At 50.1% G+C, this 18,097-nt stretch overlaps 1 protein-coding gene across 1 annotated transcript; it reads right to left on the reverse strand.

Moving 5' to 3' along the window:
* Positions 1–286: 286 nt before the first annotated feature.
* On the reverse strand, positions 287–1,652 carry LOC308051880 (PIH1 domain-containing protein 1-like; the record flags this gene model as incomplete). The annotated part of the gene is made up of 4 exons (XM_080362529.1): positions 287–384; positions 543–621; positions 1,238–1,447; positions 1,560–1,652. 4 exons carry the CDS (start codon positions 1,650–1,652, stop codon positions 287–289), a joined length of 480 nt encoding a protein of 159 aa, XP_080218655.1.
* Positions 1,653–18,097: the final 16,445 nt, after the last annotated feature.

The following is an 18,097-nucleotide window of genomic DNA, read 5'->3' on the forward strand; positions in this document are numbered from 1 at the left end:
AATCTCCCCCACACCTACCCAGCCCCACCCAGCACCCCTCCTCCACCCCACAGCTTCCCCTCTAATATTTAGAGGAGCCCCCCCATCCCCCAACAACCCCTGGGATCAAGTTAATTCCCCCCAATGACCCTGGTGCCACCCCCACTCACGGCCTGTGGCAGCAGCACTCCTGGGTGTTGGGACAAGTGTTCTGCCACCTCCACATACTGGGAGGGGGCAGGGCAGCTGTGGGAGGAGGGGCAAAGGTCAGGCAAGGGGGTCACAGGGGGGTGGGGGAGTGTCTCACTCACCCCTCAAGCTCCTGGATGTGGGGCAGAGGCCACATCCGAATCTTTTGGGCTGAGATAAAGCCCAAGAACCGGCGGTTCCACAGCACCCACCAGCCTGGGGTTGGGGAGCATGGGGAAGTCACGGGGGCGGGGGTGAGACCCCCTTCCACCACCCTCTTCTTTTCCAGTTCCACCCCCGAAGTTCATCCCCCAGCTCCTTCCCAGTGCCTCTAGTTGCCCCACCCCTCACCCTCACAGTGTTCCCAGTCCCACCAGTCAGCTCCAGCCCATACTTCTCTGTCAGCCCCTCCATGGCCACAGTCAGGAATAACTCGCGGTACAGGGGGCCGGCCTGAGGGGAAGTGGGGCAGGGGGATCAGAACCCCCCAAACTCTTCCAATCCACCCTGGGATCCCCCAACCTCTCTCTCACCTGCAGTGTGCAGAAGAACCCCAAGCTCACCATCATATCATGGGCCATGCAACCCTGGCCATCTGCGGTGGGGGGGAGAGGGGAGAATGAACGAGGGGTTGGGGCATTTGGGAGGCTCAGGATGAGTTTGGGGGAAGGATTAAGGGAGTGGGGGAGGTCATGGAGAGGGTTTTGGGGGGATTAAGAGGGGCTGAGGGCTCCACAGGGGGGCTCAGGAGACAGTTTCGGGGATCAGGGGGAGAAATTGGGGGTCAGGCAGGGTCAGGAGGAGATTAAGAGGATGGGTGAATCTGGGGAAGGGTTCAGGGGAGGGGCCGGGGGTCACACAGGGTCAGGGGGGCTGAGCAGGAGGTTTTGGGTAGCTGGGTGTGTTGAGGGGATCAGGGCAGAGGTTTGCAGGGCTCAGGGTTTTTTGGAGGAGGGGGATCTCACTGCAGTCCAGCTCGGCATGGGGCTCCCCCAGACTCATGGGGATGTGAAAGGTCTCGGGCAGGTCGTATAGGAGGAGACAGCACAGCCCGGGGCGGGGGCAGCACCTCTCCCGAGTGACAAACATTGACAAAGACCTTGGTCCCCCCTGCGCGGGTGTTCACGCAGAACCCTGGGGAGAGGAGACGCAGGGGGTCAGGACCCGCCGAGACCCCCCAAATCCCTAGGGCCCCTCCCAAACACTCCAGACCGGGCTGCGGGGTGACAGTGCGAGAAGGGTCGGTGGGTGGGGGCGGCTCCTCGTCGTCCTGTGTTACCTGGGGACGACAGAGGATCTGGGGGTACACGGACGGAGCTGGGGAACACGGGTCAGTCCCAGTTCCCCTCGGTCCCTGCTCCCCTCGCCCCGGGCTCTCCCTCCGATCCTACCTGCAGCAGAAGCCGCCGCAGCGCCTCCTTCTCCTCCTCGTCGTCCGCGTCCAGCTCGGCCGACAGCAGCGACGCGTCCGCGGAGGCGGCCATGGCCTGGGTGGGGGCAGGAACGGGAGGAACCGGGGAGGAGCCCGGAGGCCCCAAACGCCGCCCGGGCTGCCCCGAACCACAGCCCCCAACCTCAGGCCAGTCCCCCCCAAAGCCTTCTGAGCGCCCCCGGGCCGCCCCGCCGTTACCGGCCGCTACGGCTCCCACCTCCGGTTTCCGGCGGGAGCGTGGGTGAGTTTCTATGGTTACGGGGCGGCTGTTTGGTGCGATGGCGGCAGCAGCGCTGGAGCCCGTCCCTGGGATCTTCAGCTCCATGGAGGAGGAACCCAGAGCCGAGGGGGCCGCAGCGGGGGAGGTCAGGAGCAGGCACACGTGTGGGTCCTGGGGCAGCAGACCCCACCCCGGCGCCAAGCGGGACCTGCACAGCAGCCGCCTCTGGGTGCCGGGACGGGGGGGCTGAGTGACCCCTGGTGACCCCTGATCTGCGACCTCCCACTGTGAACTCTGAGCTGCAAGTGAGACCTCAATAAACACCCCCTCCGCCCTCCCCCGCCGCCTTCCGGACCAAAAATTTTTGTAATCTAATGGGGATTATCAAAGAGGTAGTGAAACAATCACAGGACCTTCGACAAAATATAGAAAGCATGTGGATTAGTTAGCTGTTGTCTCAAATGGGGAATATTTCACTTGCAGGGTGGCTAACATCATTAATGTACACAGGAATAATTATTTTAGTCGTCATAACTGTGTTTATAATTGTTTTAGGGTGTGTAAAGAGAGCACCAGAAAGAAGCAGTTTGGAAGTAAATGCTCAAGGTTCTATTTTAATGAGGGCTGAAGCCCAGTGGCCACAAACCTTCAAGAAAAGAGGAGAGATTGATGATAACTAAAATCAGCAATTAGTAATAAAATAAGTCTATACAAATAAGGGTCATAGATTTTAGGCATTGATTAAGTTAATAAGGGTCACAGATGTTAGATGATAGGCACTTGTTAGGAGTTAAGCCACGAGAATGGTATTTGTTAAAATAAGCAAAAGGGTAGGAGACGCCTTTGCTCTCAGAAGATCAGGTGGTGACACCAGCGCAAGCAGGTTCCAAGCTGAATAGCAAAGGAGTGTAATGCATATGCAAAGGATTTATTGGAAATTTAATGAGCATGTATGATCTGTATGGGTATAACCTGTGTCTCGGAATTGTTCAGGGCCCTCACTAGGGGAACAATCCCCATGGGTGCTGGTGCGTCAATAAAAGATGTTTGCTTTCAAAACCGCGGGGGTTTTTGTTTTAGAAGTTTCTTAATTAGTCGATTTATGGTATAAATGTCATCTCAGCTGGGTATTTGCTGAAGATCTCAGGTATCAAAAAAACCCCTACAAACTGCACTTTCTGATCAGCTTTGCAGCAGAATAACATATAAACAAAACCTCCTCATGCAACAAAGTTTCCCTAAGAGTAAGGAATGAGAAGATTATTTTGTGTTACTTTTCAGTTGATACAAAGACACAAGAGAGAACAAGGAAAGGCCAATGGTTCTGGTGCCTGCAAAGGCTAGTGTTTACAGCCCTGTCCTTCAGTCAGAACTCAATTTGGCGGGTAAAGAATGACTTTGCAGAAACACAGTTATCCCGAAGCAGCAGAGTGTACTGGTAGTTAGTGTGTTAATAAGTAGTTAATAAATGAAATCTCATTAAATTTCATTGAAAGCTCATTTTTTATTGTAGTAAAGGACGTTGAAGTTTCACCTTGATAATTAGGCTCTTTACATTTGGCAGAAACAAAAAGATTAATTTAATAGCAGAGATGGCTTGGATTGAAACAAAGAAATCAACTCAACATAACTAGATTACACTGTTAGGTGGGCGTTCTTTATGTGCAGCGCTGGGGTGGCACTTGCGATTCTCCACCATAAGTGCTCACCACGACAGGACAACCTCGTGCAGCTTATATCTACGAAAGCGTTGCATATTCATTACAGTTCTTAGAAATTATTAACATTCAATACACCTGTCCTAAGAAATGATTACATAAACATGAAGTTAATTATTTCATAGTCTTTGCTGCCATCTGGTCTCCTTTTACAGGCATTGCAGTCTCTCCAGGGGGGTGTTTACTTCCTTCGAGGGTCTTCTCATAGTCTACCTCATGTGTCCGCTCGTTTAACTTTCCATGTTGGCAGCTCTTCACGCAAGTGCAATTAGTACATACTTACATAAATGATAAATTAGTGCAAGCCTTGAATTATACTTCTCTATTCTATAGCTTACTTACAATACATCTGTTAGTGTGCAGCTTTGGATTTGACCTGTCCAGGTATTTCCTGTAGCTCATTTTGGGCCATAATAGTTTTCACTAGAGATTCATGTTAAAGACAGCTTGGAGTAAAGGCATTTGTTACTGCAGTTGTACTTATCAGAATCACTAAGATCAACATCGAGGGAACTTCGAAGTGGTAGGTCCTACTGGTTCTGACATCCATTTCTTATCTGGCACTTTCTTCAGTCTTGAATAGTGAATCCAGGCAGGTTGCTCTTTAATCTTGATTGCAGTAAAGGTCATTGGCAACACTTCTCTTCTAAAGGCTGACCTGAAAATGTTTAACATAAGCCCAGTCTTCTGGCCTAAAGGAACGAACTGGTTGATCCTCTGGCCCTAGTTTCAAGCACTCGCTTTGCTGCTTTATTTAGCAGTTTACCTAAAGCTATCATATATTGTCATAAATATGCTTTTCCTAACTGATTCAAATCTTTGCCTTGGTACTTAGCATGACAGAGCCTACCATTGAGAATTTCAAAGGGACATAAATTCTCTATGGTTTGCTAATTCTAAGCAACACAAGGGAAAGTGCTTGATTCCATTTTAGATTTGTCTCAACAAATTTTACTCAATTGCTATTTAATCAAATGATTAATTTTCTCTACCTGTCCACTGGCTTGTGGCCTATATGGTGTATGCCATTGCCGATCAGTTCCCAGAGCTTTGCTAACCTGTTGTACTACCTGTGCAATAAAATGTGAACCTCTATGAGAGGACACCACAGCAGGTACCCCAATTTGAGGAATTACTTCATTTAACAATACTTTGTAACTTCTCTTGCTTTGTTAGTTCTGCAAAGGAAAGCTTCTGGCCAACCTGAGAAGGTATCTGCCAACACTAACAAATACCAATACCCACCTTTTCTAGGGAGCTCAGAGAAATCTATTTTTCAGTGTTGTCCTGGTATGTTTCCTTTCCCAATGGTTCCTATCTGTACATGACTTACAGTATTCGGATTATTCTTCAAACATACCTCACATTGCTGAGTTACTTGTTTTACTACGGCATACAAATTCACTCCTGCAATTCTTTTAATCAAATCCTGGTATAGAGCATCAGCTTCTCAATGAGTTTTTGTTCTGTTCTTCTAATACAATTCCCCATAACACACTGTAAGGTATTACTACTTCCGTCAGCAGAGATGGGTCATTTTGTATCTGACTCTTCTTCTACTTTTGCCTATAAATCTATTAATTTCTTGTCATCCTTTGTATAGTTACTGATGTTGGTTCAAGAAGATAGCCATCCGGGATCACTTCTGTATTTGTCTCTGTCCCTTCAGCAGCCTGTTCAGCAGTATAATCTGCTAGCTTCTTCCCAGTCTCTTGGTCAGAGAGACTGAGGGCACCCTTTTGGTGCCCTCAACAATGCATGATGGCTGTCTTTTCTGGTAACCTCACAGCTTCCAATAGCTGAAGTATCTCTTTGGTGTGTTTAATCTGTTTTCCTTGTACTGTTAACAGTCCCCGTTCTTTCCAAACAGCTCCATGAGCATGTGCTCCTCCAAATGCCTATTTTGAATCGGTCCATGTATTAATCTTCTTCCCTTTAGATAATTCTGATGCTTGTGTGAGTGCAATTATCTCAGCTGTCTGGGCAGAGGTTCCTGCAGGTAAAGAATTGGCTTCTATTACCTTGTGGGTAGTTGACACAGCACATCCAGCTTTACGTACTCTTTGCTTTACAAAGCTGCTCCCATTAGTAAACCAGGAGTCTTCAGCATCCCCTAATGGTTATTTCTTTAAACATGGTATACTTGAGTAGGAGGCCTCCATGATCTCCAAATAGTCATGGACCACTGGTTCCAAAACATACCCACTGAGGAAAGAGGCGGGATCGACAATAGTAGTAGTAACAATATTTACATCATCTTGTTCTACTAATACTGCTTGGTATTTCAGAAAGCTTTAAGGGGATAACCAATGGTTACCTTTTTTTCTAGTACGACAGTGAATGTATGAGATACCAACAGTCACCTTCTGACCCACAGTAAACTTGTGCACTTCCTGTATGTTGAGGACAACTGTTGCCACAGCTCTCAGACACCCTGGCCAGCCTTTGCTTACATTGTCTAATTGCTTAGAGAAGTAAGCTACAGCCCATTTGTAGGGCCCCAACTCCTGGGCCAGGACTCCTAAGACAATTCCTTGCCTCTCATGGGAGAACAGCTAGAATGGTTCTGTGACATCAGGAAGGCCTAAGGCAGGAGCTTTCATAAGTTCTTTCTTCAGCTGTGCAAATGCCCTTCTGGCTTCTCCTGTCCAATTCAATTTAGAAGGGCTGTTTTTCAACAGGTCATACAAGGGGTTTACTAAAAGTCCATAGTTATATATCCATAGCCAGCACCAACCTGTCATTCCAAGGAAAGTTCTGAGCTCCTGAACTGTTGTAGGTTCAGGTGTTCGGCAAATGGCTTTTTCTCATTCCATCCCAAATTTGCGCTGTCTCCCAGATATCCTGAATCCCAAGTAAGTGACCTGGCATTCTACTAGTTGAGCTTTCTGTTGAGAGACTCGATACTTACTTAATCCCAGAAAATTAAACAAATTTACAGCCCATTGCATGCAATCTTCTTTAGTTTCTGTGGCTATAAGGAGATCATTAACATACTGTGACAAAGTCCTGTTTCCTGGAGGAGCTCCCCACGTTTCAAGTTCTCGTGCTGACTGGTTTCTAATAATAGTAGGGCTGTTCTTGAATCCTGAAACTCTGTCCAAGTTAAGTGGATCTTTCTCCCAGTGCTGGGATTTTCCCATTCAAAAGCAAAAAGCTTCTGACTTTCTTTAACCAAAGCCAAACAAAAGAAGGCATCCTTCAAACCCAACACAATGAACCATTCAGTTAACTATGTGTAATGGTTGGCTACTACTGGGTGTAAATCCTCAGTCATTTTGTTTATTGCCCTCAAATCCTGCACTAAGCTATTACTTTTACCAACTGGTTTCTTTACAGGTAGGATTGGAGTGTGCAATTCTGACTCACATTCCACCAAAAGTTCAAATTGCAAGAAATTACTGATTATTTCTTTTTCCCTTGTTTATCCTTTAATTTCAGGGAATATTGTTTGATCCTCACTGGTCCAAACCCTGGTTTCAAATTAATTTTCACTGGTTCTGCATTCTTTGATTTACCAGGAACTCCTGAAGCCCGTACCCCCTGGAAATATTTGATCCAGTATTTCCTGAGGTATTTGGCTTTGCCTATCGGTTTGAATCCTTTCCAAACTCAAAAATCTCGATTAATTGATCTTCTTTTACCTTGAATTTCACTTTACCCTCTTTGAATGTTATTATGGCTTCCAGTTTTTCCAACAGATCTTGTTCTAGTAACGCTTTTGGAGACCCAAGCATATATAAGAACTTACGGATTACATTGTTTTCCTAACTGATATTTGATTGGCTGCAAAAAGAAAGCTTTCTCTTGTGGGCCAGTAGCTCCCACTACAGTTACAAAATATTTATCTAATAGTGTCAATTCCTGATTCAAAACCAAACAAGATGGTCGTGTACCAACTCAAACCTCAACTTCTTTTCTCTGTTTCCCTAGCTTTACTATAACCAGTGGATCTGCTAGGGTAGATTCCCCAGGTCCCTGTCAAGCAACCCCAGCTATTAGTGCAGACTTCAATTTTGAACAATTCCATCTCCAATGTCCTTCTTCTCTACAATAAGCACGTTGATTCTGTTTCAGCTGGGGTCTGAGATGGGACTCATCCTTCCTCCTAGGAAGCCCTCCCCTACCCCATCCTCCCAAAGGTCCCTGTGGACCCTGCCCTGTTCTTTCTAATGCCACCTCAGTAGCAGCTGGAAGGAACCTGTGGTGACCAGTTAATACCACACTCTTTCTGTCACTCTGGGTGATTTTGCAAAGTGAAAAACATGTAAGCATACATAACTTCATTCCATTTTACTTTTTTCCTCAAGAATAACATTGCTCGTAATAAAGTACCATAATTTGAAGTTCCGTTAAGAGACCTCTTTTCCTCATCATCTAATTTACACAATGGCGACCACTGATTACAATATTTTGTCAAGGTTTTTCTAATCGCATTACCACTAGGTGGTCACCCAATGTCTTTCCATTGAGCTAAAATACCCCCTAACAGGCCTTTTTTCCAGAATACCACTACTAGGCTGTCCTCCCATTATGCTATGATTGGAGCAGCACAATTAACCCTCTTACAAATACAAACTGGGAGTATTAATACATATATTAATAACCCACAAATAACACCAAAAACTCTGCATGACATAGTACCTTCACAGTTTGTACTCCAAGTTTATTCCACTCTCTCCAAAACTTACAGTTAACACAAAACAGCTTGGCTGCCAGACTCATATCTATCCAACACTTAGTACTACAATTAGGACACTTCACAACATAAATTGGTTCACAACTCCCACACTTTAAACAACTTAATGCCACAGCAGCTTCTGCTGTATCTTTAGGCATTAAAGTGCATAATCAAAACCAAAGTTTATCCAAAAATTCAAACAAAATGCCAGAACTCCAGTATGCTTTATGGTTGTACACAGAACTGTCTTTATACCACAACAAAGAAACAGAATAACCAGTACCAGAAGTATTCCACACAAACAAATCCAAAGCCTTCAAATTCCAGTAAACCAAATAACCAAAGCATACCTTTGCAGTGCTAGCAACCCATTATACACTATCCTACATAAGGACCTTGTCTTGTGACTTATAGATAGCCCCAAGATGACCAGTCCCCCCAAAATATTTGAAAATAATTCCTTCTTACTAGACAGTCCTTGTCTCTCACTGCAACGATCTGATTGAGATGAGGAGTCTCTCCAGAAAAGTCTCCAGGTCGCGCCTGGAGTAGTCCCTGACCCAATGGGTCCTGCAGCCAGACAGAGGGGATCCCATCTGGATCACCAGACTGAAACAAAGGAATTGACTCAACAGAACTGTATTACACTGTTAGGTGGGCTTTCTTTATGTGTAGCGCTGGTGATTTTCCACCATAAGTGCTCACCACAACAGGACACTCTTGTGCAACTTATCTTTACAAAAGCATTGCATATTCATTACAGTTCTTAGAAATTATTAACATTCAATACACCTATTCTAAGAAATTATTACCTAAATATGAGGTTAATTATTTCATGGTCTTTGCAAATGATAAAAAAGAAATCTGCTTGTGGGCACTTTATTGAGGTCAAGAGCCTCAATCAAAAAAAAAGCATTTTGACTTCCAGTTCCTAGTTAGAGTTCTAATTAGTTCATTCTCAACAAAACTGGGTCTTAAGCCATGAGGGGACTTAGGAGTCTTCCACAAAACCAGGGAGGAAGAGAAAGTGTCACCAGCATCATTATAAGCTGGCAACTAGGACACCTGCCTGGGTGCTGGAAGTTGGAGGCCTCTCACTTTGAATAAAATGGAGACAGGACTCGGTCTCAGATTTTCTGTAAGCTAGGGGAGGGATCCATCCATTGGTTTCAAAGGATAACACTTGTTTCTTGTCTTCCTCTTCCCTTTAATGAATGTCTACATTCTTCCTAAATTTAAAATGAAGGAATTCATACTCTAAATTGTTAAACCAAGGTGGTTTTATATAATACTATTTTCCCTTTAACATCTATTCTAATTTATTCACTGGAGAGCTGAAGTGAGCCTTGAGGAAGACTGGGAAGCCAACATGAGCCATAGAGAGGACTGGAGAGCCCTGGGGAGCTGTGTATAGCCCAGGGGAGAACTGGGGTGACTTGTGGAACCAAGGCAAGCCCTGGGGAGGACTGGGGAGCCCTTAAGAGATCTGGTGAGCCCTGGGCAACCAAGGAGAGCCCTGGGGAAACAAGGAGAATCCTGGGGAGTCAAGAAGAGCCCTGGGGAGAACTGGGAAGATTTGGGGAGCAGAGGTGAGCCCTGTGGATGACTGGGCCTTGGAGAGCCAATGTAAGCCCTTGGGAGTTGAGGTGATCCATTGAAAGGAGTGGGGAGCCTTGTGGAGCTCTGGGGCAATAAGATGAGCCCTGGGGAGCTGAAATGAGGCCTGGGGTGTCCTAGGGAACTGATGGGGTCAGGGGGAGCACCCCATGGCCAGGGATCCATGGTGAGGGGCAACACAGGGCATCCCACAGCCTGGCATCTGTGGGACAGGGGACACAGGGCAATCCTAGCTGGTGCGGAAACTCAGGGACTTCAGGTGGCGATGAACCTGTGGAAGAGGTGAGGGAGTTGCAGAGGCCTACAGGGCCAGGGGCTGCTCCAGGGTGCTGCGTACATCCACTCTAGTGCTCCCACCAGAGTCCCCTTGGCATCCCTGGCCAGACAGGTCTGGTCTAGGCCTGTCAATGGTGGGCGTCTTCTACCCTATACAAGTCTGATGTGCTTTCTGTGTCGGCCTTCATGCGTGTTGGCAGGTGGGAGAATGTCCATCTCATGAAAGTGACCTCCAGGCTGAAGAGGCGATCCAGTGAGGAAAGGCAGCAGTTCTGCTGCAGCAGCCAGGCCAGCCTCTTCCTCTTGCTACACAAGAGAAACTACTGTGCGCAGAGGCTCCAGCTCTACAGTGCTAAATCCAACAAGGCCTCCAGTTTGGGCAGGTCTGGGCCTGGATGCCTGGGACCAGGTAGGAAATGGCTCTTCCTCCCTGAGATTCTCAGTTCTGCTTCTTACCAGGCCTCCTGTGGAAGGAAGGATGCTCTCCTGGCAACAGAAGCAGGCCACTGCAATTTCTCCATTTAGAGATGTGACAAGGGCTCCAATGGAGGTCTGAGGGAACTACCTTTTGAGCAGGCTCAAAACCTTCCTGATCATTTTCTTTGCCAGCTTTATGTGTCCCATACCACAGCAGATCTGCACAGGAAAAGGGAAACATCCTGAAATGGACTAGTTGCCCATGAAACTGCAGGAATCTACCAGTGGCTGGAGATGCCCAGGATCTCCTCGGCAACTGGGGGACGCATCCAGCTCCTTTCTCCAGGAGATCCCTCCACACCTCCCCGTCTCTTTACCTCCCCTTTGAGTCTGAAGAAGGTGGCTTCATCAAAGCAGGTATCACTTTTGCATCCTGTAATGAGTTCCTCAGGACCTTTGCTTCATTCAGCTTCATTAGGGCCTTTGCACAAGAACACAGGCAGCAGGTGACACGGGTGCAGAGCCCATGGCCAGCCTTGTCCTTCCTCCCCCATTGCCTCTGACACCTGTCAGCCTTTGGTGATGGCCTGTCACGGAGGCACCCCGAGGTTAGTTTAAGGGACAACAGAGTCCAAAACAACTTTTATTAAACTGGTGAGAAACAGGGTTTTAGCACTCCAAAAGTGACTTAAATACAGGTTTGGATATCAGTTGAGGAAAATTATTAAGGGGCAGCAACTAATACAACAGGTGGAACCAAGGCAAGCCCAGGGGTGGACTGTGGAGCCCTTAAGAGATCTGGTGAGCCCTGGGGAACCAAGGAGAGCCCTGGGGAAACAAGGAGAATCCTGGGGAGCTGCCCCATCTGCCGGGATGCTCAGAAGGCTGTTGCCTCTGTGCAGCCCTGCCAGCACCAGTTCTGCCTGGGCTACATCCTGCGGTGGGCTGAAAGGAACCAACTTGAGCACTCTGCAGAGGCCAGATGGAAGATATCGTGTTTTCTGTGCAGGAAGATGACTACTTGTGTGTCACCATGTCCCCTGCACAGACAGCCCTGGCCAGCATCCAGGCAAGCTTGCTGTGTCCTGCTGGCTGTGGGCCTGTGGCAGGCGCCCTCCTCCTGGCAATCGGTTTGAGGCTCTCGCCCAAGTGGTTTCCCCTGGGCAGGCAATAGTCCTGCAGCAGAAGGCGGACACACAAGCTTGCAGGAGACATTAATTCCTCCCCAAGATGAGGAAGAGAAAGTCTTCTACAAGACTTCAAGATGCTGACCTGTCAAGCAGGCCAACTGGTGGAAATATGGAGGGCAGGTGTGCAGCACTCAGGTGCTGAGGAACAGGTACAAGGAGTTTGTTTCTCCTGGGGACATCAGCTGGTGGGTGGGACACCCAGAGCATAATGTGTAACTCAGGGGACAGTAAGGAGAAATCAAACTCTGTGTCAAACCCCACAGTCCCGCTGTGTGGGCTCCCACCAGGAAACTTACAAGTTCCTGCTGTTCTTCAGGCCTCTAAGCTGACAGGGCTCTTCTGGCAACACTAGCACCTCCTGGACTGCCAAGCAGATATTAGCAGGTGCAGAGAGCAAAAGGGCAGCCCCTTGCACAAAGCAAGCATCTGGTAACACCAGAGTGGCCCCACGGAAAGGTGCTGGCAGAGCTGCCTGGACAGGAATAGTCTGAGTAGTTATCTGATAGGCACCAGCTGCACTTCACATCACCAACCGATAGTTGGGTAGTGCTTGGGGCCTCAGCACTACTCCCCATTTCCCCTCCCTGCTGTGGCGAGGACCAATACCATGCTCCACAGGCTGTGAAAGAGCGACCTCTGCTCCCATCTCACTATGTGACGTGTTAGAGAAGTCCCACTTCAGTTGGGATGTAGATCCCAAGCAATAGGCAGATCTGGAGCTGATGGCCCACATACATTACTTCCTGGGTTCTATCTGTGTCCACAGGACATCATAGGGGCCTGTGACCCATCTCCCATCTCCCTGGGTGGGCTACTTCCTGGTGCTGTGAACCACTGATGCCCTCTTTCCCGGTGTGTGTGCTGCCACAATGGTTACTCACAGCCCATGGCACATTGCATGGGCCGTCACACACGTGTCTGTGCACAAGTAAGCTGTGTCCTGGGCCCTGGTGTCTGAGGTGCCAGGTTCCTGTCAGGCTGGAGGACTATGCCTGGGAGTGCACATGGACACAGGCAGCTCAGCCAGGATCCCCAATCCCCAGCAATTGGGCTCCTCAAGCATCTTCATGCACCTCAGACACTCTTCATGAGTCCCAGACATGGGACATGGGACGTCATGTGGGCACCCACTGGGCCCAGTTCCCAGAACCAAGGTGACCCTTGAATGTAATGGGCCCAATGCCTTGGGGATCATGACCCCTAAAAACTGCCAGGCTCTGATGACAAGAAAGGCTACAGGAGCATCGTCTCCTTTTGTTCGGTTAGGAAACATCACCGTGGTGGAGGGAAGGCAGCAAGCCGGAGGAAGGCAGCCCGCAAATGGCAGAAGTTTGCAGCTTTGAGGGGGCCTCTGAAACAACACTGCTCTTCACCAGGCTAAAAGCCACATTATCTGGTTTGTTTTTCCATTTTCCTTTTAATTCTTATTGGGGAAAGGCCTCCACCTGTGTCTGTCCGGTGGCATTTGATTCCACGATCTTCCCGTGCACCCGCACTCGGTAAATGCAGGTGTAACCTGGTTTTCCCCAGTTGCTCTGTATGACAAGTTTCAAAAACTGAAAGGCCCTGGGGATCCCATTCTGCAAAGAAATCATGACAAAAAGCAGTGTCACTCCTGGGGTGTAAAGAGTGAGAGCAGGCTCTGCATGTCTGCCTCTGCCAGTCCGTCCCTTGCTCCAGGACCAGCTCCTACCCTGGCTGAGATGACAGCTTCTCCTCCTTCTCTTCTCCCACCCAGACGGTAAAGGACCCTGTGCCCCAGCAGAGCAAACACTCGGCCACAGGGAGTGTGGTGAGCAGCTGTGGAAACCTGAGGCTTGCTGATGCTGGGGATGTAGGGCCTGGGGCAATTCCTGCTGTCGGGGCAAGGTGCTCTGCGTCCTCCCTGCTACCACCTGCCCAGTGAGTGCAGCCAGGCAGCTCTGGGGACACAGATGGCTGTGGGGCCAATGTGGCCCTTGTTCTGCTTTTGTGGCTCTGCTGGATGCTATTTTCCCTCCTGATCCAAGCAATGATTCTCTCGCCTGGGGTCAGGCCCTTGCCTCAGCAGGAACCATCCACACTCCTTGTGCAAGCAACTTGCCAGCAAACCAGCATTTCTGCCCTGGTCTCTTGTTCACACATGCTCACTGCACCTGCAGAGGGAAGGTCTGTGGTGGCTCTCTCTTCACAGTGTAGGTGAATCTCCCCAGCAGAGTTTCCTCCTCGCCTTCCTTATCCAGTCCCTTTGAGAAAAAACACAGGGGAGCAGGTCAGGCTTGACCCGACAGCGAGGAAGGCTCATGCCAGATCCAGGCTACTGATCTGAACCCCATTCCTGCTGCTTCAGCACAGTCTGGTGCAGGATGCAGTGGGGGTGAGTCTCCTCCTTGTCTTGTGCTCAGGGTCCTGGAGGTGCTGGGCCAAAACACTCTGAGCAAATATTAGGAGAGGTGACACCACCCCATGTGTCCCATGAAATGTCCCCTCAGGGAACAGCAGTGCTTGGGAGTACAATAATCTCGGCAGATGTGCAGAGCACCAAGTCCCCATTACAGCTTTTCCCCGTGCCTGTCCCCAGTCCCCAGTGCCTGGCAGAGACTTACATAGACGGTGATATCTCGTGGGGCACTGCTGACGGTCTCTAGTGGAGTGGCTGCCTTTGAGGTGTGTTGTATGACAACAGCTGTTGGTTGTATTTGTGTGGGCAACCGGATTAACACCTCACTCCGAGACCCTTGGAAAGGCCAGCAGTATCCTGGGGATGTGTCCGGCTGAAAGCAGAAGCCATGAGCAATGAACATGAGGCCATGATGGGCCCTGCTGGGCCCCCATGCAGCCAGAAGCACAGACGGCATTGTGCCTGTGGGCTGGGCTTGTGCTCGACATGAGTGGTGTGTTGGGAAGCAGGCAGAAGCGCCTGGTTGTCTTCCTGGTTCTGGAAAGAGGACAACATCCAGCCATTGGGAACCATCTGATACCCTGAAATGGAGTTAGGGCTTTCAAGAAACCTCTCATTTTGGCCAGCAGCTCTGCAGCCTTCCCCACCCTCCCCTTCCCCATTGGGAGGGGGACAGTCAGAGCTGTGGTGGGGAAATGGGGAATGGAAGGAAAAGCTTCTTCAGTCAGCAGTGACCAGGGATGGTGAGCAGCAAGCTCAGCTCAGCTCGGGCCCCTTGTGAGGGCAACTGATGTGTTCTAGGGAGCCAAGCCCTGTGTCAGACCTCAGCTGTCAGGCACTGGACCAGTGACCATGGCCTTGAGGAACACCACTGGCCTAAGGTGAGATGCCCCAGGGCTGGACCCCAACTTTATTAAATACTAGAGAAGCAGCACTGATGGTTTTTGCTACTCTACCTGCACAAAGCTATCCAGATGTGGTGGAGCACACAGGAACCAAAACACCCTGCAGAATCCTGTACAGCTGCTGGGTGATTTCTGCAGGTCGATGGCAGCCCCTGAAGGCAGAAGAGAGCGGCTGACTGCAAGAGGCCTCAGGCTTGGAGAAGCTGGTGGCTGCAGGACACTTGGAAGACTGCCTGCCAGCCCTGCAAGCAGCACTGCATGCTCACAGTTGCCCCAGGAAAAGGAGGGGAATGCCTGGTGATGGCATTTCTCTCCCAGCAGCACAATGAGAAGGGCTGCAGGTGCTGGAGGCAGCAAGATCCATGGGAAAGGCAGCAGACCCAAGGCAAGGCCTTGCTGTGTGGACAGCAAAGGATGTCCTATCCACTTGCGTTTTGTTCCCCAGGAAGGCTCAGTGGAAAGGCAGAGGGCAGAAATGCTGTCCAGGGCACAGCCGGAGCTCCAGCGAGAGCTCTGAGGGAAGGGCTGGGGTGAGCCCAAGGGAGCCACTCGGCCACAGTTGTGCTCTTGGGCCCTGTGGTTTCATGCCACCTCCCTGTGCCCCAGAGAGCAGAGTCTGCAGCACAGCCTGCTTTTGGGAACACTAAACACAGCCAGCTGAGTGTGACAAAAGCCATGCCTGCCTGCTCCCATCCGCACCTGGCATTTTCAGAGCCCAGTCAGACATGCCCATGTTTGCAGTCATTGCATCTGTCATTTGCTGAAATTCCTGGGAAAGACAGAACGGAAAAGGGGAAATGACCATGTCAGACCTGGCCAGGAGAAGGGGCTTTGCAGTGGAGCAGCTCAATCAGCAGCCCCTGGCAAAGGACAGGTATGTGGGCTGAGCAGGAAAAGACCACATGCTGGCCCAGTAAGGACCTTGTGTGGAGCACTGCTCATCCCAGCCCTCCTTCCCAAAGTGCAGGGTCACCTTTGTCATAGTACTGATCTCTGCAGCCATGCGTGCTGTCTTATCCCTCAGCTCTTGCATCTCTTGGGCTTGTTCCCTCCACAGAGCGAGTGTGTTCCTGCAGTCATCAGGAAAACAGATCTTGTCAGGGGGCTGCCCAGCCCAGTCCAGAGGCTCCAGGCTCAGCAGGAGCAGAGACAGAGGTGCTCAAACTCCCTTTTCTTGCCCCAGTTTGCAACTGCTTCCTTCCCCCTCCAGGTTTAGCAAAAGGCCCAGGCAAGATCAAAAGGCACAAGCTCAGACGCTGTGCAAGTGAGAGCAAATAGCATGGGCTCATCTGCTGCTACCCCACCAAAGGTGCTCCAGGTTAGGAGGTAGGAGAGGGCTCTTACCGCAGGGAATTAATCTCAGCTTCAGACAGCCCCAGTGGCACCTGAAAGGGAAAGGCGCTCTGAGTCCCAGAGCTGCTGGGGCTTTCCAGAGCCAGCGGCTCTAGGAAGGCATAGCAGAAGTTGGTGCTGATTCTGTGGGTCACTGCCTGGAGCCAAAGGAGGGGCAATCTACCCACCCACCCACCACTGTCAGTGCTCCTTTGCTAGACTTTCGTGTCCCACTTACCTGTTGCACATTCATTGCCCGCGCTGTCCACATGAGGAGCGAGGTCCCACAGCAGGCACCGACTGCAATTCAGTCACCAAGACAGAGTTGCTTGACTAGAGTTTCTAATGATGCCCGTAGCCAGGCAGTCTCCTCCCACACCAGGGTGGTAAGAGACTGGCTGAGGACATGGGGAAAGGGTGCAGAGAGACTGCATCTCCAAGCAGGGACTCTTTCCTGGGGCTTTGGGGCTCTGCAGAGCCCCAGTTCCTGGGCATGCTTTGCACCCCAAAGCTACACTCTCTTTCCCCTGCTTGCAGCAAGAACTTCGTGACCTCCCAGCTCTGCAAAAGTGGGAGGTTTGTAGGGCTCCACTGGTGCTCCAGCACATTAGCCTCACACTGAAGCTCACAGCCCGTGTGCCTCTGTGCCTCTGCTGACAGTGGACAAATACTCACTGAAAACAGATAGGCTCATCACAATGAGGATTGTGGAGTCCCTTTCCATTTTCAGGGTGACCACCTCTTTCCTGGAAAAAAGACCTGGTGTTAGTAGTGCTCAAGGGCAGAGTCCTGCAGAGAGAGCTTTTCTCTTACCAGCCGAGGAGCAGGAATTTATATGGAAGACAGGGGATCTCCTGGTCAGGAGCAGCTCCAGCCTCCCCTCTGCTTGCCCTGAGCCACCAATACCCTTCGTCATAATCTCCATGTCCACACTGGACACATGTTGTACTTACAGAATGGAGATGCCTATGTTGATGCATCTCTGGAGGGATAGCACGGCTGCTGCCAGGCGATAAGCAATGCTGAAGACCAACCCTGGGCAAAGAAACCAGAGAAAAGGCTGAGGACCTTTCTTGAAGATGCTTGTCAGGTCATGTGCCAGACCCCAGCAGGGAGGTGGGTGCTGGTTGTCCCTCCCTGTGGCAGGAGAAGGGGCAGGGGCATGGTTATGCCCTGGAGAAAGGGGTGCTGGTGGTACCCTGGGGGTGGAGGACAAAGGGCCGAAAGGATTCCCTGGAAGGCAAGGCACTGACAGTGTGGTTGGGGAGTGAGAGTGAATGTTGCTTTGGCCTCTCAGCTTCTACCATACTGGGGTATGGTAGAACCCCATGTTTTCGACAGTATCAAACAAAGACATGGACATGGCAGCTGGCTACCTGTGGTCACGCAGGCCCCAGGCCTCCCTTGGGAAAGGATGACACCAGTCCTGCAGGGCTATGGGTCCTCCGGGTCCTATGGGTTTACACCAAGACACACTTGGTGTAAACATGGGCTGAAAGGCAGTGTTGAGCTTACCTTCATTTTCTCCAGCACTGCATTTGAAGCATGGTGGCCCTTTCCAGCTGGTGCCACGGTCCTCCTGAGAGAGGGTGCACCTGTGGAAGGGAAAAGATGGGGCCTGTCTCTGCATCAGATCTATGCCACATGAGCCAAGGCCCTGGCCAGAAGTGTTTTGGGAAGCACTCAGGAGACGTTCCTGCCATGGTGAGACAAGGCAGAAGAAGCAGAAGCAGCAGAAAAAGAAGCAGCAGCAGTGGAATA

Source organism: Nesoenas mayeri (genome assembly GCF_963082525.1).
Source record: "Nesoenas mayeri genome assembly, chromosome: Z".
Taxonomy (NCBI): Eukaryota; Metazoa; Chordata; class Aves; order Columbiformes; family Columbidae; genus Nesoenas; species Nesoenas mayeri.